This window comes from Eulemur rufifrons, chromosome 15 (assembly GCF_041146395.1).
Source record: "Eulemur rufifrons isolate Redbay chromosome 15, OSU_ERuf_1, whole genome shotgun sequence".
Classification (NCBI taxonomy): Eukaryota; Metazoa; Chordata; class Mammalia; order Primates; family Lemuridae; genus Eulemur; species Eulemur rufifrons.
Window position 1 is genome coordinate 2,695,332 of NC_090997.1, and position 25,984 is coordinate 2,721,315.

General features: G+C 53.7%; 2 protein-coding genes and 1 long non-coding RNA gene across 5 annotated transcripts; all 3 read left to right on the forward strand.

Annotated features, from left to right (window-relative positions):
• The first annotated feature begins 3,710 nt into the window (after positions 1–3,710).
• Positions 3,711–8,420, forward strand: LOC138395184 (uncharacterized). 2 transcript variants are annotated; one of them, XR_011235512.1, is made up of 3 exons: positions 3,711–4,936; positions 5,454–5,630; positions 6,840–8,420. It is a non-coding gene; the product is annotated as an uncharacterized lncRNA (long non-coding RNA). The 2 variants fall into 2 exon arrangements; XR_011235511.1 differs by lacking the exon at positions 6,840–8,420 and having other exon boundaries at positions 3,711–4,171; positions 4,302–4,936; positions 5,454–6,811.
• A 636-nt stretch (positions 8,421–9,056) lies between these two features.
• On the forward strand, positions 9,057–19,304 carry C2 (complement C2). Of its 2 annotated transcripts, XM_069487507.1 has the most exons (18): positions 9,057–9,215; positions 9,375–9,581; positions 10,151–10,336; positions 12,247–12,420; positions 12,505–12,603; positions 12,797–12,930; positions 13,959–14,097; positions 14,714–14,854; positions 15,507–15,596; positions 16,978–17,118; positions 17,230–17,324; positions 17,418–17,529; positions 17,649–17,814; positions 17,920–17,996; positions 18,139–18,230; positions 18,393–18,519; positions 18,646–18,695; positions 18,842–19,304. In XM_069487507.1, exons 1-18 carry the CDS (start codon positions 9,170–9,172, stop codon positions 19,019–19,021), a joined length of 2,256 nt encoding a protein of 751 aa, XP_069343608.1. In that variant the 5' UTR covers positions 9,057–9,169; the 3' UTR covers positions 19,022–19,304. The 2 variants fall into 2 exon arrangements, with proteins under 2 accessions (XP_069343608.1, XP_069343609.1); XM_069487508.1 differs by lacking the exons at positions 9,375–9,581; positions 10,151–10,336 and having other exon boundaries at positions 9,059–9,215.
• Positions 19,305–19,716: 412 nt separating this feature from the next.
• Positions 19,717–25,944, forward strand: CFB (complement factor B). Its single transcript, XM_069487506.1, has 18 exons — positions 19,717–19,924; positions 20,013–20,246; positions 20,650–20,835; positions 20,974–21,147; positions 21,383–21,484; positions 21,582–21,718; positions 22,015–22,153; positions 22,492–22,623; positions 23,082–23,183; positions 23,259–23,396; positions 23,901–23,998; positions 24,138–24,255; positions 24,468–24,621; positions 24,733–24,809; positions 25,014–25,114; positions 25,215–25,347; positions 25,427–25,476; positions 25,735–25,944. Exons 1-18 carry the CDS (start codon positions 19,861–19,863, stop codon positions 25,888–25,890), a joined length of 2,295 nt encoding a protein of 764 aa, XP_069343607.1. The 5' UTR covers positions 19,717–19,860; the 3' UTR covers positions 25,891–25,944.
• Positions 25,945–25,984: the final 40 nt, after the last annotated feature.

Below are 25,984 nucleotides of genomic sequence, written 5' to 3' on the forward strand. Positions count from 1 at the left end.
TGGTCGAACACTTGTCTGGATCTTTCCCTTCCTTCCTTCCTTCCTTTCTTTATTCTTTCTTTCTATGGAGATGAGATCTTACTATGTTGTCCAGACTGGGTTTGAATTCCTGGGCTCAAGCAATCCTCCTGTCTCAGCATCCCAAGTAGCTGTGACTACAGGCACGTGCCACTGCACTAGTCTGGATATTTCTGTGAAGGTATTTTGTAGATAAGATTAACATCTACGCTCAGTTGACTTTAAGGAAAGGAGATTACTCTTGATAATGTGGCCTTAAAAGCAAAGACTGAGATTTCTAGGAGAAGGAACTCTGCCTCAAGACTATAACATAGAAATCCTGCCTTAGTTTCCAGCCTGCCAGCCTGCCTTACACATTTAGATTCAAGACCACAACGTCGACTCTTCCCTGAGTTTCCGGCCTGTTGGTCTGCTCTCTGGAGTTTGCACTTGGCCAGCTCCCACAATTGCATGAGCCAATTCCTTAAAATCGATCTCTCCCCCGGCCCATGTATGTATGTATATCCCATTGGTTTTGTTTCTGTGGACAATCCTGATGAATGCGGACTCCCACGCTCTGTCTCTAGCTAGATCCACCTCCTGTTTCCAGTTCCCAAGTGTTCTAAAGCTACTTAAAACGTAGCATATCCTGGACAGAATGTGTTCTTTTTCTCTCCAAACTCATTTCTCCTCCTAAGGGCTCCAGTAGTGATGCCACCATCAATCCCATCACCTAAGCTGAAAATTTGGGATTTAATATAGACTCCTCTTTTCCACTTGGTCCCTCATGTATGCTTAGCCACCAAATCCTTTATCCATCAATTTAATAAATATTTGAATACCTACTATGTGCCAACACTGAGCTAGCGCTGGCGGTAGAAGAACAGTAGGACACATTTTCCACCTCAAGAAGACTATCGTTAGTGAACAAGCAATCACAGTGCGATGTGATAAGACACCTGGGTGTTGTGAATCCAGAGGAGGGCTCAGGGGCCCCATGGTCTACACCTTGACATTGGTCCTCGCTTCTCCTTCCCAATTGCTTTCCTTGCTTTTAGCCCCTGGCGTCTTGCCAGAGCTATAAATGTCTCCTACTTAGTCTTCCAGGCCCTCCACACTGATTCCAGAATAATATTTCTGAAATGCAAATCAAATCATGTCACTTCCTTATCTAAGAGACCACATAGCTAATTGCCTTACAAGCTGTTAACCCTGGCTTCTTAGTAGGGGATCCTCTCCTCTCTGGTTCAGTCTCACTGTGGCCTCACCTCCCTTCCCCATCCTGAAACTTCCTGGACTACTTGCAATCGCCTTAATGTACCCTAGAGTTGCAGATCTGAGCTGTTGCTCCCACGATTGCTTTGCCTGGATTGCCCTCTCTCTTCCTTGTCAGGTGGTTAAACACTCATCTCAAGTTCCTTGATGAAGCTTTTTCTGAACCTCTAGGGAGACCTAATACCCCCTCTTTGCATCACTGTGAACTTTACACGCTCTCCTATCTCCACTCGTATGGATCAGGATAGCTAAATAATGCTGCAATAATAAACAACCCTGTAATCTCAGTAGCTTACCATGACAGTTTTGTTTCTCACTAATGCTACCTGTTGGGTCAGTAGGAGAGGAACTGGGGGGCTCTGATCATTGTAGTCACTCAGGAATCCAGATTAAAGAAGGCTCCGTTAGGCCGGGCGAGGTGGCTCATGCCTGTAATCCTAGCACTCTGAGAGGCTGAGGCAGGAGCATTGCTTGAGCTCAGGAGTTTGAGACCAGCCTGAGCAAGCCGTCTCTACTAAAAATAGAAAACTTAGCCCGGCATGGTGGGGCGCACCTGTAGTCCCAGACACTCGGGAGGCTGAGGCAGTAGGATTGCTTGAGCCCAGGAGTTTGAGGTTGCTGTGAGCTAGGCTGACGCACGGCACTCTAGCCCAGGCGACAGAGCGAGACTCTGTCTCAGAAAAAAAAGGATCCATCGAAAGAGGGCGGTAGAGTGCCTCATATTCGCGTTCCATGGCAATTGAGCACTTGTGCCTGTAAGCAACCAAGCATGTAACTTCTGCTCACATTTCACTGGCCAAAGCCACGCCTAACTTCGAGAGGGCTGGGAAATTCCATCCCGTCAGATGCTTGGAAGGCAGAAAATGGGAAAATTGATGAAGAGCCTCAGTGGCACCCCAACTCAGTGTAGCACTGACTGGCTTACTTGTCTCTTTAAATTCTTTTGATGTTAGGTTTGAAGACATCAGCATTCACAGACGAACTGATCAGATGTCTGGGATTTGTGTCTGGCAGCAAAGCCAGGCAGGAACGTATGTCCCTTCTACCTGGAAAGTGCCCTCCGTGCCCCTTGGCAGCACTTGGGCAGTGAAGGCTGAAGCTGCTCCAACTTGAACTCCGGGGCTGTCCTTTTGGTGAGAGGGGGCTGGTCCCCGGAATATGGAAGGAGATGGAGCATCTCTCCACTCCATGGGTACAGAGGAAAACACTAGAAAGGCATTTGCAATGAAAGGCCAGAGGAGGGTAGTGATGTCCCCGATTCCACCAACGCTACGTCCAGACCTGCGGTGGGGGTGGTGAGGGTGGGAGCCAGGGTGGTTGCAGCCAGAGGCCGTCCCTCCCCTGCCCTTTCCCAGCTGACCCTGAGTGCCCGAGCCACGGTTCCCTCCCTCTCACCTGCACAGGACAGCCTCCCCCAAGAGTAGCGAGAAGTGGGGGGATAACACTGGCCCCCCAGGACAGTGGAAACCTCGGAAGGGTGCGACGGATGGGGTGAGCTAAGGGCTGTGGTGTGGGCAGACGGACACACTGGTGCACACCAGGGCTGCATGTCTGTAGGGGCTGAGTTTTGTCCGAAAGAGCTGTGGCTCCTTAGAAGAGGTCAGGGATAGGCCTTCTGCTTCTTGGAGGCCCTACCCTACCCCTTAGTTCCTTGTTTAGCTCTCAGGAATTGTGCAATGGGTGGTTCAAGGTCCTGCCCAGGGTCTGGACCTGCAGGGCAGCCTCGGGGGCTCAGGGCCCTGGGGGAGCCTGGGCTGGGGAGGAGCCTGGGGCTGGGCATAACCCTTTTCTGAGGCTCTAAGGGGGGTGTATGTGAAGGTTCCTCAAAGTCACAGTCGGGCAATCAGTTCAAAGAAAGCAGGCCAGTGCCTGGTAGGACGGGGGGTGGTGTGTGTACCTAGTAACCTAGTAGCCTCGGCCTGTGTTAGAGGAACTGGGTGGGGTCTGAGCCAGTGTAAATATTTTTATTAAAAAAGAAATGGAAGGAAGAGAAACCAGAGCCACTTTTGTTGTTGATCCAAAAGATGCTATTTACTTGGGGTGGAAATAGGACGAGGGAGGGTGTTGGCTTTGATCCCATTCATGGAGCTCATTGTTTCAACAGAAACCCCCAGGCTCCTTCCTCTGGGGAGTGTGAGACAAGTACAGGGATAACTAGAAGGCGGTAAGTGGCGTGGACAGGTCTCGTGGGAGTCTGGAAGACGAGGGGTTTGAGAAGGATGGAGACGAAGGTGTTATAAGGGAGGGTGGAGCGAGAGGCGAGAGCCCAGGGGCTTGGGAAGGTGCAAAAAAGTGCAAAGGGCAGGGGTGGCCTTCAGAGGCTTGGGAAGGCAGGTGCAAAGGGCAGGGGTGGCCTGCAGGGGCTTGGGAAGGTGAAAAAAGTGCAAAGGGCAGGGGTGGCCTGCAGGGGCTTGGGAAGGCAGGGTGCAAAGGGCAGGGGTGGCCTGCAGGGGCATGCACGGAGCTCTGGACAGCCACCGCAGAGAAGACCAGAGCGAGAGGCACCGCAGCACAGTGAGTCTACAGGCTCAGGAGCCGTGCTGCCTGGCTTGGAACCCCAGCTCTGCCACTTAGTACCCATGTGAGCCTGGGGCAGCTCACTTAACCTTTCTGTGCCTCAGTTTCCTCATCTGTAAAGTGGGAGTGACAACAGAACCTGTGTTATGAGCTTGTGGTGAGGATGAAGTGAGCACCTACCTTTGAAGGCTTTAGTGTCCAGCACCGTGTCCTGCTGATAAGAAGTCGTCTTCCCCCAGGAGCAGACCTGAGACAAGGATTCAAGTGCAGACCGTGCATTTGGGAGGTGATCTCAGGAAACACAGGTAGAGAAGTGGAGAGAGGGATGGCGAAGGAAGGCAGTCAACAAAGCGTGTTTTATCAAGCAAATTTACCATCACAGGTGAGTGGTGGTTAATCCCGCTGAGGAGCCCAGGAGTGGTGTTGCCTTATCCCACAGTGCGGGGCAAGGGAGCCTGTACTTATACCCATCAGTCATTGGTTGAGGGGTCTTAATTCTCTGGCATTTCCAGCTTTCTGTGCACAGGTAGGGCAGGACACCCAAAAAACCCCCTCAGGCAGAGACCTAGAGATGCCGCCATTGGAAGTCAGCGGAAGACCGCAGTGGTAAGACCCAAGGGGTATGGGTGGGGCAAGAACAGACCTGCTATGGGCACCGAGAGGCTTGTCGAGTAACACTGGATCCCCAGCTAAAATCACACATCAAGGCCGTGAACGAGGCCCGCAGCCTAGTTTCCCAAGTGTAGGGTTGATCTGGGAGTGGGAATCATACCGCAGTTGCCGTAGAATGCTAAGGGGGGCAGATCCTAGGATGTTAGGGAAGTCCATGTCCAAGTGTCCAGACTGGATAAGGAGCAGACTGTGGCCATTGCAGTGGGATTGCCCCATGCCCCTCTGCCACTTTTCCTAGGAAATTTTCAGCTGCAGGGTGCTGGGCGCTCGGGGGAGTAATAGGGCATCCCAGAGGCCGTCACGTCAGCAGTTCTGTTTTAACCTGCCCATAGGGGACAAGGCACTGACTTTGGGGTGTTAATTTCTTCTCGTCGGAACTGGTCCCCTGGAAGCAGATATTAGAAACCTTGAATTGATAAGAAGAAATTTGGACAAGATGGAAGAGCTGGCAGGAGAGGAGGGTCTGTCTTTTTAGGTATTATATTCTTGACTTCTTTCCTTCCATGTGGTGTGAAAACAGGCTTTTGAATGATGCAAGAAATAAAAAAAAAACCAAGGTCACCTTCATCTAGTGGAGGTCTTCTGAAAAGCTACTTGGGAGCACAGAGGGTAATAAAGATCCGGTGTCTTCAGCCCCAGAGTCACTCAGGCCATTGTCCTTCCACAGTCAACGGGGCCTCCTAGAGAACCAACAGGGGACCAACCCTGGTGACCCGCTGTCTCTTTGCTGCTACTATCCAAGGTGGCCCCATGGGCCTCCCCGTCCTCATCAAAGCTGGCCTCGTCTTGCACACTGCTTCCCCCCACGTGCTCTTCTCTCCGATACAGCTGGTGTCCGGGTTCTAGCTGTGCACGTGGTGGACAAACCAGAGGCCACACTTCCCAGGCTTCCATGTGGCTGAGTTTTTGCCAGTGGAGGATGAGTGGAAGAGCTGGGCGGAACTTCATTTCATTACTTCTTGCCTACTTCCTCTCTCCTTCCTCTTCCTCAGAACCGGAATGCAGACTCGCTGGCGGCCCTGTTTCAGCCACGCAGACAAGGACCATTCCCAGTGTGTGGCAGAACCGCAAGATGGAAGGAACACAGGGCTCTGCAGGAGGCTGAGGAGCAGCCCTGCCCTGCCAGCCAGGGCCACACTCGCCGTGCCAGCCTCGGCCGAGGCTCTCATGTGAGAGTGCAGCGAACTTCTATCTTATTTAAGTTGCTGTATTTTGGGGTCTCTTTATTACAGTAGTTTAGCTTGTATCCTCATAAACACACCTCCCTGAGTGGGCCTTTGGCTCCCATGTAGGTTTCTGGCTAGGTATATCAGTAAATACTTAGATACAGATTCGGCTGCTAAAACCAGGCTAAAAAACAGTGACTTAAATAGTCTGAGCATGAGCAGTCCACGACAGTCCCGTCAGCTCTACAGGACTGGGGAGAAGGGCTTCTTTAATTTTGTTTCTTTGTCATCATCAACATGTGACTTCCCCCTATGATCGGGAGTGGCTGCTCCAACTTCCACCGTTCTGTCCACATTCCCGCAGGTGGGAAGGGGAGAAGCCCGCAGCTCTCCTTAGGCGTATCCTCCACGGGCCCAGAAAACTTGGAGATTTTATTACTTAAAGAGGAAGGGAGAATGGATTCTGCCACACCAAGTTGGTTTTACTCGATAAATATTGGGAGGAACTCATGAAAGAAAAGCTCTTTCTTTTAAAGGCAGCTGTTAGATAAGAATTTGACGGCTTAACAGGGCACCCAAAACTTAGTGATTGAAGTATTCAGTCCAGTTAGGCTTCATTACACCCTGGTAACAAACAGCCCCAAAATATTTGTTGCCATAGCGGCTTGCAAAATATAGCCACGAATCTCTCCTGCTCTGGTGTGCGTGCCCCTCTGCAATGTGACTCTGCCACTCCACCCTCCCAGGGTCTATCCCCACCATTAAATCTGCTGGCCCTGTGGTTTGCTTTGTCCAGTAGGAAGTGGCAGAAGTGATGTTATGTGACTTCTGGGGATAGGCCTCAAGAGACCTTGCTGCTTGTGCCTGGGTTCTCCTGGAATGTTGTCCTGGGACTGCCATGCTATGGGGGCTGGGGATGAAAGACCCTGGGAGAGAAAGGGCCAGCTGTCCCACTGTTCCCGCTGGACTCAGCCCCCAGCTGACTGCAGTTGCATGGCTGGACTCAGGCAAGACCAGCAGAAGAACCACCTGGCCAATCTGCTGAATCATTAGAAAGAATAAATCATTTTTAAAGCCTTTATATTTTGGGTGGTACTTTTTCCCCTCGTATCAGTAGCGATGCAGTGGATTAAAATAACAAAGGTTTATTTTTTGCTCATATTACTTATCCACCGAGAGTCAGCAGGGAATTCTACTTTTGCTATCACCCAGGGATCTCAGCTGGTGGAACAGCCGCCATCTCAGGCATTGCCACGTGGAGGGGAAGAGCGTGGTGAAGGCTGCACTGACTCTCAGAGCTTCCACCTGGAGAGACGCAGACCACGCGCACTCATGTTCCATTGGCCAAAGCAAGAGGGTGGGGAAATCCGATCCCACCACGTGACCGAGAAAGGACAAAGCCACAATATCTGTGAACATCTCTAAATACTGACCACTGCGGGGGTTGGAGGAAGAATTTTCATCCAGAGTTTAGGATGGAAAGCAGTACAGAGTTTATTTTCCCAAGAAAGAAAGAAAGAAAGAGAGAGAAAGAGAGAATAACAGAAGTGGCGGCAAGACGTCAGGGAGTTCTTTACTTTTCTTTTCTCTGTGAGGCTGACTTTATCTGCGACCTTGGAATCTGGGGCTGGTGAGAACTGCAGGGGGAGTTCGCACCCCTACTGTCCACTTAGGGCTCCTCAGGCTGAGAAAGAACCCTTAGAGATAACAGGTTAGGCCACACGTGTTTTAATTAAACTAAACAAAGGGAAGCTGTACTGTGAGTTTATTTATTTCTCTTGCTTTCTGTTTGATGGTTTATTTTCCTCTGTTAGGGAGGTTATTAGTAAGGCCACCTTTCACTCACCACCCTTAAGATAGTTTATTTCTCTCTTGTAACACTCTGAGTAGGTGGGCAGGGTTGGTATGACATCAACGCAGTGCCAGGAACCCAGGCTCCTCTGTCTGCTCTGTCAGCCCCAGGATGCTGTCCTCATCTTCATGGCGGAAGACGGATCCCCACTAGGTTTATATTCCAGCCCATGGGAGTAAAAGGGCATACTCCCCTTTTATTTTAGGGCCATAACTTGGAAATTACAAGCGTAAGTTCTACTCACATGTCATTGGCCAGAACCAAGTCACCTGGCCATCTAGCTGCAAGGAAAGCAGGGAAATGTAGTCGTTAGCTGGGTGACTGTGTGTCCCCCCAAATATCTCTTACTGTAGAAGGAGGGAGAACAGACACTTCGGGGGTAGGGGAGGCACCAGCAGGTTTGGAACCCCCAACACCAGAGACATCCTAGTCTTCACGCACTCAGTCCTGACCAAGGAGAGCCCTGCTTTGTAGACATGTGTGTCTGAGAGGAGTCATTTGTAAGCCAAGAGCTTTTTACAACCATAAATGATTGCTTCAAAGAGGTTTCTTTCTTTCTTTCTGTTTTTTTTTTTTTTTTTTTTTTGAGACAGAGTCTCGCTCGGTTGCCCTGAGTAGAGTGCCCAGTGCCAGCCTAGCTCACAGCAACCTCCAACTCGTGGGCTCCAGTGGTCCTCCTGCCTCAGCCTCCCAGAGTGCTAGGATTACAGGCATGTGCCACTGCACCCAGCCTGCTTCAGAGAATTTTCATCTTCATTTTTGATTGATCTTATTTATTTATACCCCTAACTGTTCAAAGAAGTAATAAAGAGACTTCTGTGGGACGGGGAGACTAACACACTAGCTTAAAGTTTTTGCTCCCTGCATTTAATACAAGTGCAGGCTATGACTTAAAGGCACATCCCAAACCCCAACATACTTTTATTCCTTCTAGTAACCAACCCCAGATTTATTTGTTTGGTAACACGGGAATTTTATCTACTGGACTTTCCATAAAAAAGTTGTAAATATTTTTCCTGTCTCTAAAACTAAGTGCCGGTTTCATTTTTACCCCTAGATTCTCTCTGGGGAAGGGTTGCAGGGAAGAAAAGGATTGTGAATCTTCCTATGTATCAATAAGTTCTAAGAAAATTAATCTCAATCCTTTTAAAGTTTATGTTGAGGAAAACAACACTGTCTCATATTCTCAGGAAGTAAAACCCACTTGGCAAAACCCAAAAGAAAACTAAAACTCTATTTAAATAAAATGTTTTGCAATGTCTTGGATGGCATGTAGGTTTGTGTGCTTTAGACTATTTATGCAAGAGCGAATGCACGTAAGTTCAGGTGTGTGCTGTGTGCATGCGTGTGTGCACGTGTGTGTACGCCTGTTTGTGAGCTCGCTGCTGTGTGTGCACGTGTGTGGTGGGTGGGGCTTGGGAGCGTGCGCGAAGCCTGTGGTGGAGCTCTGTGTTGACTCCACGGGGAATATTGGCGTTAGGGAGACGGGGCAAAGGTTGCGCCCCCTCAGCTCAGCCCTCAATCTCTGCTTATTTTTTTCCTAACAAGGGACCATCCCCCTGCCACTCCCTAGCTTTCCTTCTCTGGCAGCAAATGAAGCCGCTGCTGAGCCAGCTCTGGTTTTCGGGAAGTCAGATGACCTTTTCCCTCTCGTGGCTCTCTGCCTCTCCGTGTCCCCAGGGTTAACACTATGGACCCACTGATGGTTCTCCTTTGCCTGCTGCCCCTGTACCAAGGTAGGAGGCTGGGGAGGGGATGTCGGGGTCCTCTGGGCCAGGCCGGCGCTGCCAGGTTGAGTTGCCACGTGTGGAATGGACGGTCTCTTTTGCTCTCTGGTTCTCATCTGTGCCTTCCTTCTTTTCCCCACTGCTGTCTCCCTGTCCCCGTGCCCGCAGGCCCGGTAGCTGCCGTTCTCTCGTGTCCTCAGAACGTGAATATCTCCGGTGGCACTTTCACCCTCAGCCATGGCTGGGCCCCTGGGAGTCTCCTCACCTACTCCTGCCCCCAGGGCTACTACCCGTCCCCGGCGTCGCGGCTGTGCAAGAGCAGCGGACAGTGGCAGACCCCGAGAGCTGCCCGGCTGACTAAGGCGGTCTGCAAACGTGAGGCTCCCCGTGGACCTTGCTCGGGGCGCCCCACCAGCGGCCACCCCCCCTAGAACTTCTATTTAAGAGTTGCTCAGGGTGGGGCTTAACATGACTAGATGGTGTGGGAGGGATGGCAAAGCTGCCTTTGCACGAGGACTTTTGAAATATTCAGAAAATTGCAATTGTCCGTAGCAAGGAATTGGGGGCAGGCTTTGCTAGAGATTGTGGGGTACGAAAGCCAGGGATGACCTTTTATGTATAATTGACTGCAGGGTAGTGACCATTCAGAATGGATGCTGAGTGGTCCTGGAGTCCTCTGGGCACCTGAGGATCCCAGGTAGGGGCTGGGGTGGCTGCAGCCATCAGGGGGCTGAGGGATGTGGCTGTTTATCAATCAGTCTGAACTGTGTGAAATTGCCAATATTCAACCAGTTACCCAAACAGCAATTTCACAGGCTTCAACCTGATATTTCCATGTTTTGACCACCAGTTGGCCGTTCCATGCATCCAGCAGACTGTCACCCGCCCAGTGCCAGCCCAGGTGTTACCCATCCATCCCTGTATCCCCCCTTCTCTCTCTCCAGCTGTTCGCTGTCCAGCCCCCGTTTCCTTTGAGAACGGTGTGTACACCCCACGGCTGGGGGCCCACCCTGTGGGCAGCAACCTGAGCTTCGAGTGTGAGGATGGCTTCACGCTGCGGGGCTCGCCTGTGCGGCAGTGCCGCCTCAACGGCATGTGGGATGGAGAGACCGCCGTGTGTGACAACGGGGGTGAGTGCTCCGACCAGCGGGCTGCATGGGGGCCGGGGGCTCCTGGGGAATCCAGGGGACAAATGTGTGCCCAGGAAGTCTCTATTCGGACAGGGGCCTGGTGTTCCCTGTGCCATGATAATATTCCTGGATTTTGGTAAATTGAGGTCTACAGGGAGCCTGGCCCCAGGCAGCTGGTGCTAAGCTTCAGATCCAACATATGTGCCCCACACACTCTGTCCAGCTTTTCTAAGTGCCTCACAGCCAGACTTGGAATTCGGGCCTCACGAACAACTGCAGGGAGAGGGTCGAGTATTGTGTTTGTGTGCTTTGCCTCTGGAGCCAGCTTTGGGTTTTGACTTTGACAGCCTTTGGGCAGGTTATTTAACCTCTCTATGCCTCAGTTTTCGCATCTGTAAAATGGGAACAGTAGGAGTGCCAACTTCATGGGATTGCCATCTGGATTAAATGAGTCAATGTTAGTAAGCACTTAGAACAGCCCCTGAATTGGATAAATACCACACATGCTTTTTTTTTTTTCCCTACAGATGGGGTCTCACTATGTTGCCCAGTCTGGCCTTGAACTCCTGGGCTCAAACGATCCCTCAGCCTTGGCCTGTTGAGTAGCAGGGACTTCAGGCACATGCCACTGAGCCCAGCCACATATGCTTTTGTCATGGTTAATACTGCCCCAGTGAATGGTGAGGGGCTTGACACAGGTGAAGCTCCCAGGATTCCCTGGAGCCACAGTGGCCTGTGGGTTTGAGGAGCTTTCCGGATCATAGTTCTGAGTACCTAATGCCGAAGACAGAGCCCACGAGCTGGCAGGGCCATACCTTCTTCCAGTTGGCCCAGCCCATGGCTCCCCACTCATGCCCTGGAGTCTTTGCCAAATAGCCATTTATTCAAACATAAATACATTTTTTTAAAAAATTGGAGTATAATCTACCTACAGGAAAATGTGCAAATCTTAAGTATGCAGCTTGATGAATTTTTATACATGTATCTACCTCTGTAATCACCACCCAAAACAGGGAACTCGCCCAGCGTGACAGGAGGCTCCCTCCTGTCCCCTCCCACGGGGTTATCACTCTTCTGAATTCCGTCTCCGTAAATTAGTTTGGCTTGTTCTCACCCTTCATGTACGCGGGTCCTGCAGGATGTGGTCTTTACATCCGGCGTCCTTTGTTCGACATTCTGTTGGCGAGATCTAGCCATGCTGTTGTGTGTATCAGGGGTTTGTTCTTTTTCATGGCCGTGTAGTATTCCATTGTATGAGCATATGACAATTTATTCATCCATTCTCCTGTCAGTGTGCATTTGGGTTACTTCCAGCTTGGGGCTTTTATGAGTAAAGCTCTGCAAACATGCTTGCACTTGACTTTTGGCGCACGTGTGTACTAGTTTCTCTTGAGTCAACGATCTAAGCGTGGACCTGCCAGGTCACAGGCTGGCCTACGTTTAGCTGTAGTAGAGGCCGACAAACCGCTGCCCCCATGGGCACTCCCGCAGTGTCACAGAGTTCTGGTTGCTCCACATGCTCTCCGACATTTGGGGTTTCCTGTCATTTTCGGTTAGCCCGTCTGGTGAGAGCCAGGCTCCAGGTGACGCCTCCCAGTGGTCTGTGGCATGCACATGTGGTCTACGGAGCTGTGGCGCTCACCAGCCAGCATCTTCCCTGGGGCTGGGGGACAGACGCGGACTGAGTCCCTGGGTGGCACCGGGTTCAGGACGTTTTGTCCTACTCACGGCTCTCCATCCACACGCCTGGGAAGCGCAGCTCTGGCTTCTCCCAAGGGGGAGGCCAAGGGACCCTCGAAGGCTCTGAGGGCCCCGGGAGGAGGAAGAGCCTGGCAGGTGAGGGGGTGGGTGAGCGGGGCCAAGTGGCCCGAAGAGGCTGCTCATCTCTGTCTCCCTTTGTCCCCTTGCAGCTGGCCACTGCCCCAACCCAGGCATTTCAGTGGGCGCGGTGCGGACGGGCTCCCGCTTTGGCCTTGGGGACAAGGTCAGCTACCGCTGCTCCTCGAATCTGGTGCTCACAGGGTCTGCAGAGCGGGAGTGCCAGGAAAATGGGGTCTGGAGCGGGACAGAGCCCATCTGCCGCCGTGAGTAGCCACGCTGCCCTTCCCTGCAAGCCCCAGGGCACTGCCAGCCCTGCCCTGGCTGACCCTGTGTGGCTCTTCCCACAGAACCCTACTCTTACGACTTCCCCGAGGACGTGGCCCCCGCCCTGGGCACCTCCTTGTCCCACTTGCTTGGGGCCACCAATCCCACCCAGCAGAAGAAGGGTGAGTGTTTGAGGCAGGGGGTGGGGCAGCAGGGCTCTGGGCCTGGCCGGAGCAGGGGAGCAAGGGAGCCTCCTGGAGGCCAGGGAGTCTCAGTGGGCTCAGTGGCCAGAGGGAGGCAGGGAGGCTGCACCCTCTTGGCAAGAGTGCAGGAAGGAGGTGGCGATCTGACTCCTCCCCTTCCACGTGTCTCCAGAAAACCTGGGCCGTAGAATCCAAATCCAGCGCTCCGGTCACCTGAACCTCTACCTGCTCCTGGATGCGTCTCAGAGTGTGTCACAAGACGACTTTCACATCTTCAAGGAGAGTGCCTCCCTCATGGTGGACAGGGTCAGGAATTAACAGCCTACATGTGGAGGAGCCTTCCTGCTTCACTGTCCCCCTGTCTCCTTCCCTTTCTCGGAGTCCCATTCACAGCCCACCTCCTCCAAGAAGTCTTCCCAGATTATACTCCTGCCATGCAGGAATTGTGAACTCAATTTATACGATCGTATTTTTTATTCCACTAACACTGTTGAGGCACCTACTATGTGTTAGGCAGTGTGCTGGGTGCTGGGGGACGTCAAAGATGAACTTACTTTCCAGGAATTCATGGTCTAGAACAGTGGTCTCCATAAAAGGGGTACCGAGATGACCCACGAGGGTGTGGCAGAAGGGTACTGGTACCCTTGTGGAATAATGTAAATTAAATTAACAATTTAGTATTTAATGATTCCCTTTTAAACTTCAGCACTTTGTGGAGGCTTCAGAGCATGCATGACACAGCTGAGTAGCGGCACACACCCCATGGCGGGCGCGGGCGCGGCCTTTGCTGACGGGGCGCCACACAGGCCGGGAAGCCGCGGCTTAGGTTTCCCGGCGGCTGTGTGTTTGTGATCTTGCCTCCCACGGTGGTCCACAGAGAGAGACGGTTTCCCTCCCAGCGACGCCGCTGCGTGTTAAAGAGGGCACTTCCTGTGCTCCTCAGAGTCTCTCTTAGGACTTAAAATTAAGTGCCTCATTGAACTGCGAAGCGGCAACGTGCAACAGAGAAGTGACTGAATGTCACACGGACAAGCTCAGGCCCTGCCTCCAGCTCTTCCTCGTGGTGTGAGGGGGCAAGGTGACCAGTCTCGGTTTCCTTACCCATAAAACAGGGACCACGGTGCCCCTCACGGAGTTGACGTGAGGAGCAAATGAGGCGAGAGTCTGTCAGAGAGAACAGGTGCCCAGCGAGGGCTCCCGGCCTGGCTTCCTCCGCGCCTCCCGTGGCTCTTGCCTGTCCGTCCAGCTCCCTCCTGCTCGAGGGCCTGGCGCTTGCTGTCTTATCCCCCTTTGCTTGCACGGCCTTCACGCAGCCTCTCGCTTGCCCCGCACAGATCTTCAGCTTTGAGATCAATGTCAGTGTCGCCATCATCACCTTTGCCTCCAAGCCCAAAGTCCTCGTGTCTGTCCTGCACGACAGCTCCCGGGATGTGACGGAAGTGATCAACAGTCTGGAAAATGCCAACTATAAAGGTATGGGTGTCAGCACGTGAGGTGACGGGGGAGGAGAGAACGGACTCTGGGGTCTGCGGACAGATTCTGGACAAGTTAGAGAGAGAAAGAGGGAAGCCTTTTGGGCGCACTTGAGTCCCAGGTGGCACTCTGGTGTAACTGCTAAGTCCGGGGTCCCAGCGAGGGAGTCCAGCTACCCCCAGCTCTTGGCCCACGGGCGCGTTGCTAGTGAAATGCACCGTGCGGGTCCTCAGCTCCTTCCACGCGGTCTGGTCTTCGTGGCTGCACGCTGCCGTCTCCCCGTGTCATTATCCCTCCGTGCACTGTGTAAGGCTACCTAGGCGTCACGTAACAAACGGCTGCACCGACTCAAGTTCTTTGGAAACCTCATCACTGAATCCTGGGACTTTCGAGTCGTCTTTGATTGGGGTTATGCAATGAGCCTTTCTAAGGCGCAGTGGCTTTTAATGTTTGAAGAGGCGACGATGCCAAATCCCTACCTAGATGGCAAAGGTCTGAGGTCATCAAACCAACCGATAAATTGCATTTCCAGTGGTTGGGAGAATAGGGCGATTCCCTACCCCTAGATGGTAGGTGGGAAGTTTCTGAGAGAGTCTTTCCTCTTGGCACGTTCCAGATCACGAAAATGGAACCGGAACCAACATCTACGAGGCCCTAAATAGTGTCTACATCATGATGAACAACCAAATGCACCGCCTCGGCATGGAAACGGTGGCCTGGCAGGAAATCCGACACGCCATCGTCCTTCTGACCGACGGTGGGTGTCGTCGTCCTGTGAGTGGGTGTGGAAGAGTGGGGGGAGCACCCAAGTGGGGTCAGAAGGCCTGTATTCTGGTGCTCCCTCTGCCACTGCGGGCCCCACTTTCTTATTACAAAATAGAAATGGCGTTGATGATGCTGACGGTAACCATGACAGCAGTGATGATGATGATGGCTGCCCTCCTTTCTTTACACAATTTTTATGGAGAGCAATTTAAATAGCTTGCGTGAAAGTGCTTTGTGGCTAGAACACGTTAGCTCTTGTTACGAGCTGGGAGGCGACCTGGAGCTAGATGGGGAACCGCGGCTCTGGAGCAGGAGCATCGAGGGCACAGGTGGGAGGCGCAGTCTGTAGTGAGTCTGGCCTCGTCATTTGCCTCTTGGTTCTGTCCAAATTACACAGCCCCTCCAGAGTGATTTTCTTGTCTGTAAAATGAGGATACCTGTATTTCCTGGGGTTGCATGAGAATCAAAAGAGATAAATTATACGAAGCTCCTGGCCAAGTACCTGGAATGTAGAAAATTTCAGTAAAAGGAGTATTTTGAAACCCATATAAGCAATGTAACTGTTGAGGTTCCTCACTCTTCCAGAGCTCTGGGGAATCCTGATATTCACCCAGATGGCAAATTCTTTGCCGTCCCTGTTCTAGGAAAGTCCAATATGGGCGGCTCTCCCAAGATAGCTGCGGACAATATCAGAGAGATCCTGAACATCAACCAGAAGAGGAACGACTATTTGGGTGAGCCCCTGCCCCCATATGGGCTGCCCCTGCAGGGGCACCGCGCCCTCTGCCAGGGGTCCCAGCATCTTGGCTCTGGCCCGGAGGCACATGGGTTTATTTCTGTGCTGTTCCGGACAAAGGCAGCCGAGTACCACGCTGAAGAGTCTGGGGTCACACTCCGTGTGGTCTCACCCTGGGTTTTGTCTTCAGTGGGCTGTGGCCACGGGCAGTTTCTTCACCTAAGGGGAAGAGAGCTGGGCTCTTCCATAGACTGCCAGGGCAAGATGCTCAGACAAACTTCGCCTCACGCAGAAATACACCCAGCATATGTTAGCCACCACTGCCACCGTCACCGTCACCGTCACTGCCACCAGCATCGTCATCACCACCTCATGTTTCAGGGACCTTTTCAGGAAGGAGGGGCCTCGTCTCTGGTGTGTCCTCTCCCAGCAGGACATCGAGCTAACTAAGGCAGTGGCAGCCGCTAAAGGAACCATTCCCCCGGTTCAGACTGAACACAAATTGCTCTGACCTTTGACCAGAAAAGAATTTTAAGGAGAGACGCTTAGATGGGGAAGGCAGCTGGTTTTGAGCCCCAACATCCCACCTTCCCCTTAGGTCCTCTCCTTGGGGAGGGCTCGCCCTGATCCAGTGTGAACTCACCGGTTACATCTGCAAAGACCCTTTTTCCAAACAAGGTCAGATTCACAGGTACTGGGGTTAGGACTTGAACATATCTTTTTGGGGGACACAATTCTACCTACTATAGGCAATAAATAAGAGAAGGAAGCTGGGTACAGTGGCGCACGCCTATAGTTCCAGCTACTCGGGAGGCTGAGGTGAGAGGATCGCTTGAGCCCAGGGGTTCGAGGCCAGTCTGGGCAACATAGTGAGACCCCCTTATCTAAACAAACAAACAAAATAAGATAAGGAAACCATAGAGCAGAGCAGGTGGTTGGTGACATGAGCTAAGGTATAAAATGAAGTGGGAGGCGGCGTTGAAAGTGTCTGGGGCATTGCAGTTTTAGACAGGGAGACAGGGTGGCCAGGGAAGGCCTTGCTGAGAAGGTGATATTTGAGCCAAGACTTAGAAAGGTAAGAAAGTGAGCTGGGTGGCAGTCTGGGGTGGGATGAGCCTGGCACAGGGACAGCAGGTGCTGAGGGCCTGAGGTGGGCATACGCCTCCGGATTTGAGGAACTCCAGGGAGGCTGTGTGCTGGAAGAGAGTGAAGGGCAGGGAGTGTCAGGAAACGAAGGCAGATAGGCGGCAGGGTGAGGGTGGCAGGGTCCAGTTCATGCAGGTCTTTGTTGGGCACAGTGAGTCCCAAATGACAGCCTCAGGTCTCGTGGGGTAGCCGCTCAGCCACAGGATTCTAGTGATTTCCCTCCTCCCCGTCAGACATCTATGCCATCGGGGTGGGCAAGCTGGACGTGGACTGGAGAGAACTGAACGACCTGGGGTCCAAGAAGGATGGCGAGAGGCATGCCTTCATTCTGCAGGACACCAGGGCTCTGCACCAGGTCTTTGAGCACATGCTGGGTGAGTGAGTGTCAGGGAGGACGGGGAGGAGCCAGCTGGAGGCCCAGGTTGGGGACCTGGACACAGTGCTCCTCATCTGCCTCCTTCACCGTCTGATCCTCACATCCACAGATGTCTCCAAGCTCACAGATACCATCTGTGGGGTGGGGAACATGTCAGCCAATGCCTCTGACCAGGAGAGGACACCCTGGCACGTCACCATTAAGGTATCAGGAGAAAGGGGTGGGGCTTGGCTCCTAGAGGGGAAGGCAGCCATGGGCCAGAGACGCAGCAACCCGACGATTGCCTGTCCCTTGCAGCCCAAGAGCCAGGAGACCTGCCGGGGGGCCCTCATCTCAGACCAGTGGGTCCTGACGGCGGCTCACTGTTTCCGCAGCAGCGAGGACCGCTCCCTGTGGAGGGTCAATGTGGGTAAGGCAGGGGCTGCACCAGGTCCCCCCCGACCCTGAAGACGGAGATGCCACCACCTGTCTTCAGCCCCTGGTCCCTTCAGGAGCCCTGGTCTAGCTAATCTGCCATTTGGTTCCCAGGGGATCCCAACTCCCAGTGGGGCAAAGATTTCCTTATTGAGAAGGCCGTGATCTCCCCGGGGTTCGATGTCTTTGCCAAGAAGGACCAGGGGATCCTGGAGTTCTACGGCGATGACATCGCCCTGCTGAAGCTGGCCCAGAAAGTGAAGATGTCCACCCACGCCAGGTGCCGGCGTCTGGGTGGGAGGGGGCGCTTCATGGGAGAGTGCTCTGGGGAGCCCCAGGGCAGACACTGAGGACAGGCCAGAGTGACCCCCACTCTTCCTCCCAGGCCCATCTGCCTTCCCTGTACAGTGGAGGCCAATCTGGCTTTGCGGAGACCCCAAGGCAGCACCTGCCGGGACCATGGTGAGTGCTGGGGCTTAGGGTGCCTGAGAGCGCGGCCTGGGGCCTGCGAGTAATGACAAGGACTGGGCTGCAGTCCCCAAGCTCGCAGTCTGAATTCTGGGCAAGGGGACCAGCATCAACAGCCCCTTCTCCTTGACTGCAGAGCGTGAACTGCTGAACAAACTGAGCGTTCCTGCTCATTTTGTCGCCTTGAACGGGAGCAAACTGAACATTAACCTCAAGACAGGGACGGAGGTGAGGGTCTCAGGTCAGGGGTGCTGGGATGCCCGGGTGGCAGCTCCCAGGCATCTCTCTTCCTTCTCCATCTGACTCAGGTCACTCCTCCTCCAGGCCCCGCTGGGCTGCTGGGTGTCCCTGCTCATTCCACTCTTCTCTCCTGCTCCTCCCCTACTGCAGTGGACAAGCTGTATCCAGGTGGTCGCCCAAAACAAAGCCATGTTCCCCAACTTGACAGATGTCAGAGAGGTGGTGACAGACCAGTTCCTTTGCAGTGGGACCAAGGAGGATGACAATCCCTGCAAGGGTGAGTCTCCCCACCATGCATGGATTCCCAAGCAGAAGGCCACTGTGTCCCTCTGGCCAGTGTGCATGCCAGGACACCAGTAGGCTGTCCCAGATGACACTGTCTCCTGTCCTCCCTTGCCGGCAGGAGAATCTGGGGGAGCAGTTTTCCTTGAGCGAAGATTCAGGTTTTTTCAGGTGAGAAGGGGGACGCTCTCAGGACTGGGGTTACAGGACCCCAGCCCTGCTGGGGGGATGAGGGAGGCCTTTGAAGGAACCTCGGAGGTTGGGGGTTGGGGCTTGGGCTGTGGCAGCCTCGCACGCAGTTCTCTCCTTTCCTCTAGGTGGGCCTGGTGAGCTGGGGTCTTTACAACCCTTGTGTTGGTGCCACTGACAAAAACTCCCGCAAAAGGGCTCCCCGTGGCAAGGTTCCACCGCCGCGAGACTTCCACATCAATCTCTTCCGCCTGCAGCCCTGGCTGAGGCAGCACCTGGAGGGTGTCCTGAACTTTTTGCCCCTCTAATCATGGCCCCTGACGCCTCTGCTGTCCTGCCAGGATCTGCCATTGCTCCCAGCTCCTACCTCTGGGCACCCACCCTCGCTCCTAGCTGAGTAGATCCTGTCTCCGGATCCCAGAGGCAGTGTATGCAAGCTGGGCAAGCCCCAGGCTCCTGCCAGCACCACTGCCCCGCCACCCCCTCTCCTTGGCCTGTGCCCAGGTTCCTTCCTGGTCTACTTGACTCATCTCCTTTCACTTTTACATGGAATTTCCCATTTATGAAATTAATAAAAATCAATGATTTCCACATCTGTCTGCACCTCTGCCTGGGGGCAGGCAGGGCTGGTGGAGGGCGGGGAGGAGAGGCTGGAAATGACTCCAGAACGCAGAAAGGCAGGTCAGAGACCCCACTGGACAAACAGTGGCTGGACTCTGCCCCTTCACACACAGTCAGCAGGGGAGCGAGCTGGGGGCCTTGTTTCTGCTCCCTAAGTGCGTGGTCTGGGCTTGTTGGGGAGGAGCTGGGGCCTGAGAGGAGGTGCTGAAGGGGAGAGTGCTGGACGTTGGGCAGCAAAGGGTGGGACTTGTGCAGTTTCTATTTCCTCGATTGGCAGCTCCATGGGGCCCTCCCGCTTGGATGTTCCGGGAAAGTGATGTGGGCAGGGCAGGAGGGGTAGCCACAGGTGCCAGGACACAGATTGCATAAAAGGCTGGGGGCTGGTGGGGGGCAGGGGAAGGGAGGGAGAGCCACCAGGCCCAGGTCTAGAGTTTCAGCTTGGACACAGAGCCAAGCAAACACGCAGAGCAAGCCTGGACGGGCCATCCTGACCCCAGTCCCTGCTGCTCTCTTGCTGTCCACCACCATGAGGAGTGATCTCAGCCCCCGACTCTGCCTGGTACCCTTGGTCTTGGGCCTCTTGTCTGGAGGTAAGCAAGGGCCCCCTGTCCCCTCCTGCTGCCCCCAGCATCCCTCCTTGGCCTTGTGGGGCCAGGCTTAATCGGTCTTTCTTTTTAGGTGTGAGCACAACTCCATTGCCTTTGGCCCAGCCCCAAGGCCCCTGCTCTCTGGAAGGAATAGATATCAAAGGTGGCTCCTTCCGACTTCTCCAAGAGGGCCATGCACTGGAGTATGTGTGTCCTTCTGGTTTCTACCCGTATCCTGTGCAGACTCGCACCTGCAGATCCACGGGGTCCTGGAGCACCCTGCAGACCCGAGACCACAAGATTGTCAAGAAGGCAGAGTGCAGAGGTTTGAGGGCGGTGAGCGTGGGTGGTGGCCCAAAGGAGGGATGAGCAAGTGGCAGCCAGGTCAGGACTAGGATGAGATTGGAGCTGGGTTGAGACCAGGCCGGCTGGCAAGGTGGGCCGACCAGGAGCAGGAGCAGTCCTAGGGGGGCAGGCGGGAAGTAGGGCGAGGAAGAGGAGCTAACTTTTACTAAGCATTTACCCTGGGCTTCCAGGCAGCACTGGAAATTAAGAGGACACTCAGAAATGGGAGGGAGGAGCCCCCATGGGATGAGGGCTATGTAGATGCTGCTCTTGTGGGACTGGGAATGCGCTGTTTCTCAGGGACAGGGGCTCTGAGATCAGGAGGGATACCCTGAAGGCAGCCCTTCCCTCTTGATGACATCTACTTGTCTCCCTCCCCAAAGCAATTCACTGCCCAAGACCACAGGACTTTGAGAACGGGGAATACTGGCCTCGGTCCCCCTACTACAATGTGAGCGAGGAGATCTCTTTCCGCTGCTTTGATGGTTACACTCTCCGGGGCTCTGCCAATCGCACCTGCCAACCAACTGGCCGGTGGGATGGGCAAACGACCATCTGCGAAGATGGAGGTGAGAAGTGTCCCCTCCCTCGTCACCCTGTTTCTGACAGTGCTTCAGCCTGAGGAATGGGTACCCTAAATCTTGCTCTCTGCCCTGCCCTCTGGGCCTCAGGCTTGGGTGCTCACCCCACGTCTCATGCCTCTGCAGCGGGGTACTGCCCCAACCCAGGCATCCCCATCGGCACAAGGAAGGTGGGCAGCCAGTACCGTCTTGAAGACAGCGTCACCTACCACTGCAGCCGGGGGCTTACCCTGCGTGGCTCCCAGCGGCGCACATGTCAGGAAGGCGGCTCTTGGAGTGGGACGGAGCCTTCCTGCCAAGGTGACCCTTGACCTGTGACTCCAGGTCAGATCCTGTTTTCCCATCTTTCTGTCCCCACACCAGGGTACTGTCTTCTCTCCTCACCTCAACCTGCTCCTTCCTCACTTCTTTTAAACCTCCCTGTAGGACCATCTCACTTCTGAGCCCTTTCCACCTGGAAACTCACCATCCTGTCTCTCTGATCATGTGTCCCTGACCACTCCAGACATTTGACCTGATTTCTGATCTCTCCCAGACTCCTTCATGTATGACACCCCTCAAGAGGTGGCAGAAGCCTTCCTGTCTTCCCTGACAGAGACCATAGAAGGAGTCGATGCTGAGGATGGGCACAGCCCAGGTTTGGATGCAGAGGGCGGGGGTCGTGGGGGCATTGGGGGAGGATGGGGCAGGAGAACTGTGAGCGCTGGAGCCTGAGTCTCTCTGCTGGCATCCAGGGGAACAACAGAAGCGGAAGATTGTCCTGGACCCCTCGGGCTCCATGAACATCTACCTGGTGCTGGATGGATCGGACAGCATTGGGGCCAGAAACTTCACAGGGGCCAAGAACTGTCTAACCAACTTAATTGAGAAGGTGGAGTCCCCCTTCCCCTGAACCTGGGACTCTGTATAAACCTCACTGCCCTTCCAGGACTAGCTCCCTGATAATCCTAGCCCTTCTGAATGACAGGGCCCCCAAAAATCTCCGGGTCCTATCTGTCTTCCTTCCGTTTTACTTGAAGCAGTCTCTTGACTGTGAACAGACTTCTCCATGAACTTCAGCCCTTGAACCTCTTACTGTGACCTTCCTTGTCCCAGAAAAGTTGCTGAATTCTCCAAATCATAGTATTCTACTTTCAATGCCCTGACTCCTTGCTCCCTCACTCACAGGTGGCGAGTTATGGGGTGAGGCCAAGATATGGTCTAATAACATATGCCACATACCCCAACACTTTGATCAAAGTGTCTGATCAAAAGAGCAGTGATGCGGACTGGGTCACACAGAAGCTCAACGAAATCAGTTATGAAGGTCAGAGGTTAGGGAAGGGAATGGTGGGAGGTCTACTTTGGGGGCAGAGAGGCCAGAAGGTTCAGGAGTATTGTGTGGAGAGGGTAGTGAGAGCACGTTGAGGGGGACAGGGAGGACCACTTTGTAGTCAAACGTTGAACAGCAGGTTCACTAGGCAGTGGGGTTAATGGGAACCTATTAGGGGCTGGTAGGGCCACTTTGTGGCCAAAGGGAAGTCAGAGGGATGAGGATCAACGCAAAAAGTTGAAAGCTGAGGAATCTCAGTTGCTGGTAGGCCTCTGGGGTTCAAGGATGGTGTGGAAGACCAGGTGAGGTGATGACCTTTTCCCTCTGCACAGACCACAAGTTGAAGTCAGGGACTAACACCAAGAAGGCCCTCCAGGCAGTATACAGCATGATGAGCTGGCCAGGGGACGCCCCTCCTGAAGGCTGGAACCGCACACGCCATGTCATTATCCTCGTGACTGATGGTCAGAAGGGACCTCTCTCCTGCCCCACCCTCTCAGACCAGCATGTGGTCCTTCAGTCCACCTCTAACACTAGACTCAGAGTCGGGTCCCTGAATGTCCTCCTTCCCTTTTACTTCAAGCAGTCTCTTGACTATTAACAGACAATTCCATGAACCTGCACCCTTGAGCCTCTTACTATGACCTTTGTCCCAAAAAAGCTGTGAATTCTCCTAACCATAGTATTCTATTTTCAATGCCCTGACTTCTTGCCAAAAGCCAGATCAGAGCGGGCTGTTGATCTCTCCTGTGACCCTTTACAAGGAAGGACCCTTCTCCCTCAAGCTCTCTGTGATCTGCCACCTCCATCCTCTCCTCAACCTGCTCACCCAACCATGTGTGTCACTGCCTCTAGCCAATTTATCTTTCTTGACCCTTTTTCTTCTTCATCTCCCACCCTCGTGGTCCCTGTCTTTCTGCAGGCTTGTACAACATGGGTGGGGACCCAGTCACTGTCATTGATGAGATCCGGGACTTGCTGAACATTGGCAGGGATCGCAAAAACCCAAGGGAGGATTATCTGGGTGAGTGACTTGCCCAGGACCCAGCACCACTCTTGCCCGGGGCCTGGACCCTCACTCTCCCCTTTTCTCCCTCAGACGTCTACGTGTTTGGGGTCGGGCCTCTGGTGGACCAAGTCAACATCAATGCTTTGGCTTCCAAGAAAGACAACGAACGACATGTGTTCAAAGTCAAGGATATGGAAAACTTGGAAGATGTTTTCTACCAAATGATTGGTAGGAAGATACAAGAAGGGCATTAAGAACTCAACTCTCTCCACACCGCCCTGAAGTCACTCATTTCTCCTCTACCCCTGAAGCCCTAGCAGTCTGGAAAGCTTTTCTCATTCCTCCTTCTCTCCCTCAAGTGTCACTATTCCTGTTTCCTGGCACTGTCTACTCCCTAATCTCAGAATCACAGAGCTCTGAGCAACTTCAGAGATCTATGGTCCCTCATTTGACAAAAGAGGGAACTGAGGTCGAAAGAGGTCAAGAAACAGCAAGCTGCCAACAGGGTCGGGTCTGAAAACAGCCTGGCCTCTGACAGCTTAGTCCCAAGTCCTCTCCGCTATACCACAGCAGTTCTCTCTCCCAGCACGAGGAAACAAATGCCCCCGGCCTCTCCCGTTCTCTTCACGGGCCTCTGCTCCTCGTCAACATGCAGGGACCCCTCCCCAGAAGGCTGCTGCCATTTGAGTATGAAGTGTTCCCAGCTTTGAGCACATTCTCCTTCTCTGCCAGATGAAAGCAAGTCCCTGGGTCTCTGCGGCATGGTCTGGGAACACAGGAAAGGTACTGATTACCACAAGCAGCCGTGGCAGGCCAAGATCTCAGTCACTGTAAGCACAGCATCCCAGCAGTGGGGACCTGTGGGGCGGTGGGGTCGGGGTGAAATGGGGGTAGGGGATGGGCAGAACGTTCACATTAGATTGTGGTTTGGGGAAGCTGAACGTGCCCCCACCCCCGTTCTGTTTCCAGCGCCCTTCCAAGGGACACGAGAACTGCATGGGGGCCGTGGTGTCTGAGTACTTTGTGCTGACAGCAGCACACTGTTTCACTGTGGATGACCAGAAACACTCGATCAAGGTCAGCGTGGGTAAGGATGCGACTGACTGGTCCTGAGCTGCAGCTGCACTCTGGGGACAGCACCTCCCACCTCAAGATGCCACACTCCACCTGTCCTAAATGCAGCCCCTCCTCTGTACCCCAGGCCAGTCAGGGATGGGGAAGACTTAAGTTAGGAGTGACACGGGGCCAGGGGCAGGAGGCTGCCCACAGAGAAGTGATACCTCCACTCTCCTACTTCAGGAGGGAAGAGGCGGGAGTTGGAGATAGAAGAAGTCCTATTTCACCCCAAGTACAACATCAACGAGAAAAAGGCAGAAGGAATTCCTGAATTCTACGACTACGATGTGGCCCTGGTGAAGCTCAAGAATAAGCTGACATATGACGAGACTCTCAGGTGAGAGAAGCTGGATCCCTGAGGAGGCAAAGCTTGGGAGGGCCGGATGGAACACCGGGGTGAGGGGCAGGCCCAGTTTGTTGTCCCTGACCGTCCCCTTCTCCTGAACAGGCCCATTTGCCTCCCCTGCACCGAGGGAACAACTCGAGCTTTGAGGCTTCCACAGACAGCCACTTGCCAGCAACACAGTGAGACACATTCAGGGAGAGGACAAGGATGAGAACCCAAGAGACAAGTGGGGCATGAGAGGGAGGTGCACCAGGAGCAGACGTGCAGCCCAGGGCCTAGCTCATGGCAAGGCCTAGAGGGACAACTGCTGATGACAAAGTCAATGGGGAGGCGGCGGTGGTGGTGGGAGCAGCTGAAGTGACCCACTCTGTCCATCTGTGCAGGGCAAGAGCTGCTCCCTGCAATGGATGTCAAAGCCCTGTTTGTGTCTGAGGAGGAGAAGAAGCTGACTCGGAAGGAGGTCTACATCAAGAATGGGGATAAGGTGAGCAACGGGGATCCTAAGGTGGTCCTGTAGGCTCCAATCCCTCTTAAGCCACCTTTGTTCATCACCCCTTTCTCCTGTCTCTCCCGCGTCCCTACAGAAAGCCAGCTGTGAGAGAGATGCTCAATATGCCCCCGGCTATGACAAAGTCAAGGACATCTCTGAGGTGGTCACGCCCAGGTTCCTTTGCACTGGAGGGGTGAATCCCTACGCTGACCCCAATACTTGCAAAGGTGAGAGAAGGCTCTTTGGTTGTGCTACAAGTCCCTGAGGCCCTAGAGTCCTTTCCCTACAGCTTCTCCTCTTACGCAGGTGATTCTGGAGGCCCCCTGATTATTCACAAGAGGAGTCGCTTCATTCAAGTGAGTTCTCCCTTTCCTACCTGTGGGGAGACGCCAAATGGTCAGCATAAGCCCCAAAGCAGGAGAGGCCATGCATGTGGCCAGGAGCAGGAGGTGGGCAGGTTCTGCCTCGCCTTACGCCGAGAGGAGCACAGGGCTGAGCTGGACCCCAGTCTAATTCCTTCCGATCAGCTCAGACTCAACTGGGAACAGCCAAGCTTCTGGGATCAGGAAGGAATTCTACCAAATGGCCCACACGGCTCCTCCTTGCCTCTGCAGGTTGGCGTAATCAGCTGGGGGGTGGTGGACGTCTGCAAAAACCAAAAACGGCAGCAGCAGGTACCTGCTCATGCTCGAGACTTTCACATCAACCTCTTCCAAGTGCTGCCCTGGCTGAAGGAGAAACTCCAACATGAGGAGCTGGGTTTTCTTTAAGGGGTTTCTTGCTGGAAAGGGGCATGGCACTGAATTAAAACAGCTGTGATAATACCTGTGTTCCAGATCCTTTTGGGTCAAGGGAGTGGGGAAT

Coding starts and splice junctions, on each gene's coding strand:
- C2 (XM_069487507.1), top strand. CDS start 9,170: ATGGACCCACTGATGGTTCTCCTTTGCCTGCTGCCCCTGTACCAAG. Junction 14,855..15,506: donor CATCGTCCTTCTGACCGACG/GTGGGTGTCGTC, acceptor TCCCTGTTCTAG/GAAAGTCCAATATGGGCGGC. Junction 18,520..18,645: donor GGATGACAATCCCTGCAAGG/GTGAGTCTCCCC, acceptor CCTTGCCGGCAG/GAGAATCTGGGGGAGCAGTT.
- CFB (XM_069487506.1), top strand. CDS start 19,861: ATGAGGAGTGATCTCAGCCCCCGACTCTGCCTGGTACCCTTGGTCTTG. Junction 23,184..23,258: donor CCCAAGGGAGGATTATCTGG/GTGAGTGACTTG, acceptor TTTCTCCCTCAG/ACGTCTACGTGTTTGGGGTC. Junction 25,115..25,214: donor ACATCAAGAATGGGGATAAG/GTGAGCAACGGG, acceptor GCGTCCCTACAG/AAAGCCAGCTGTGAGAGAGA.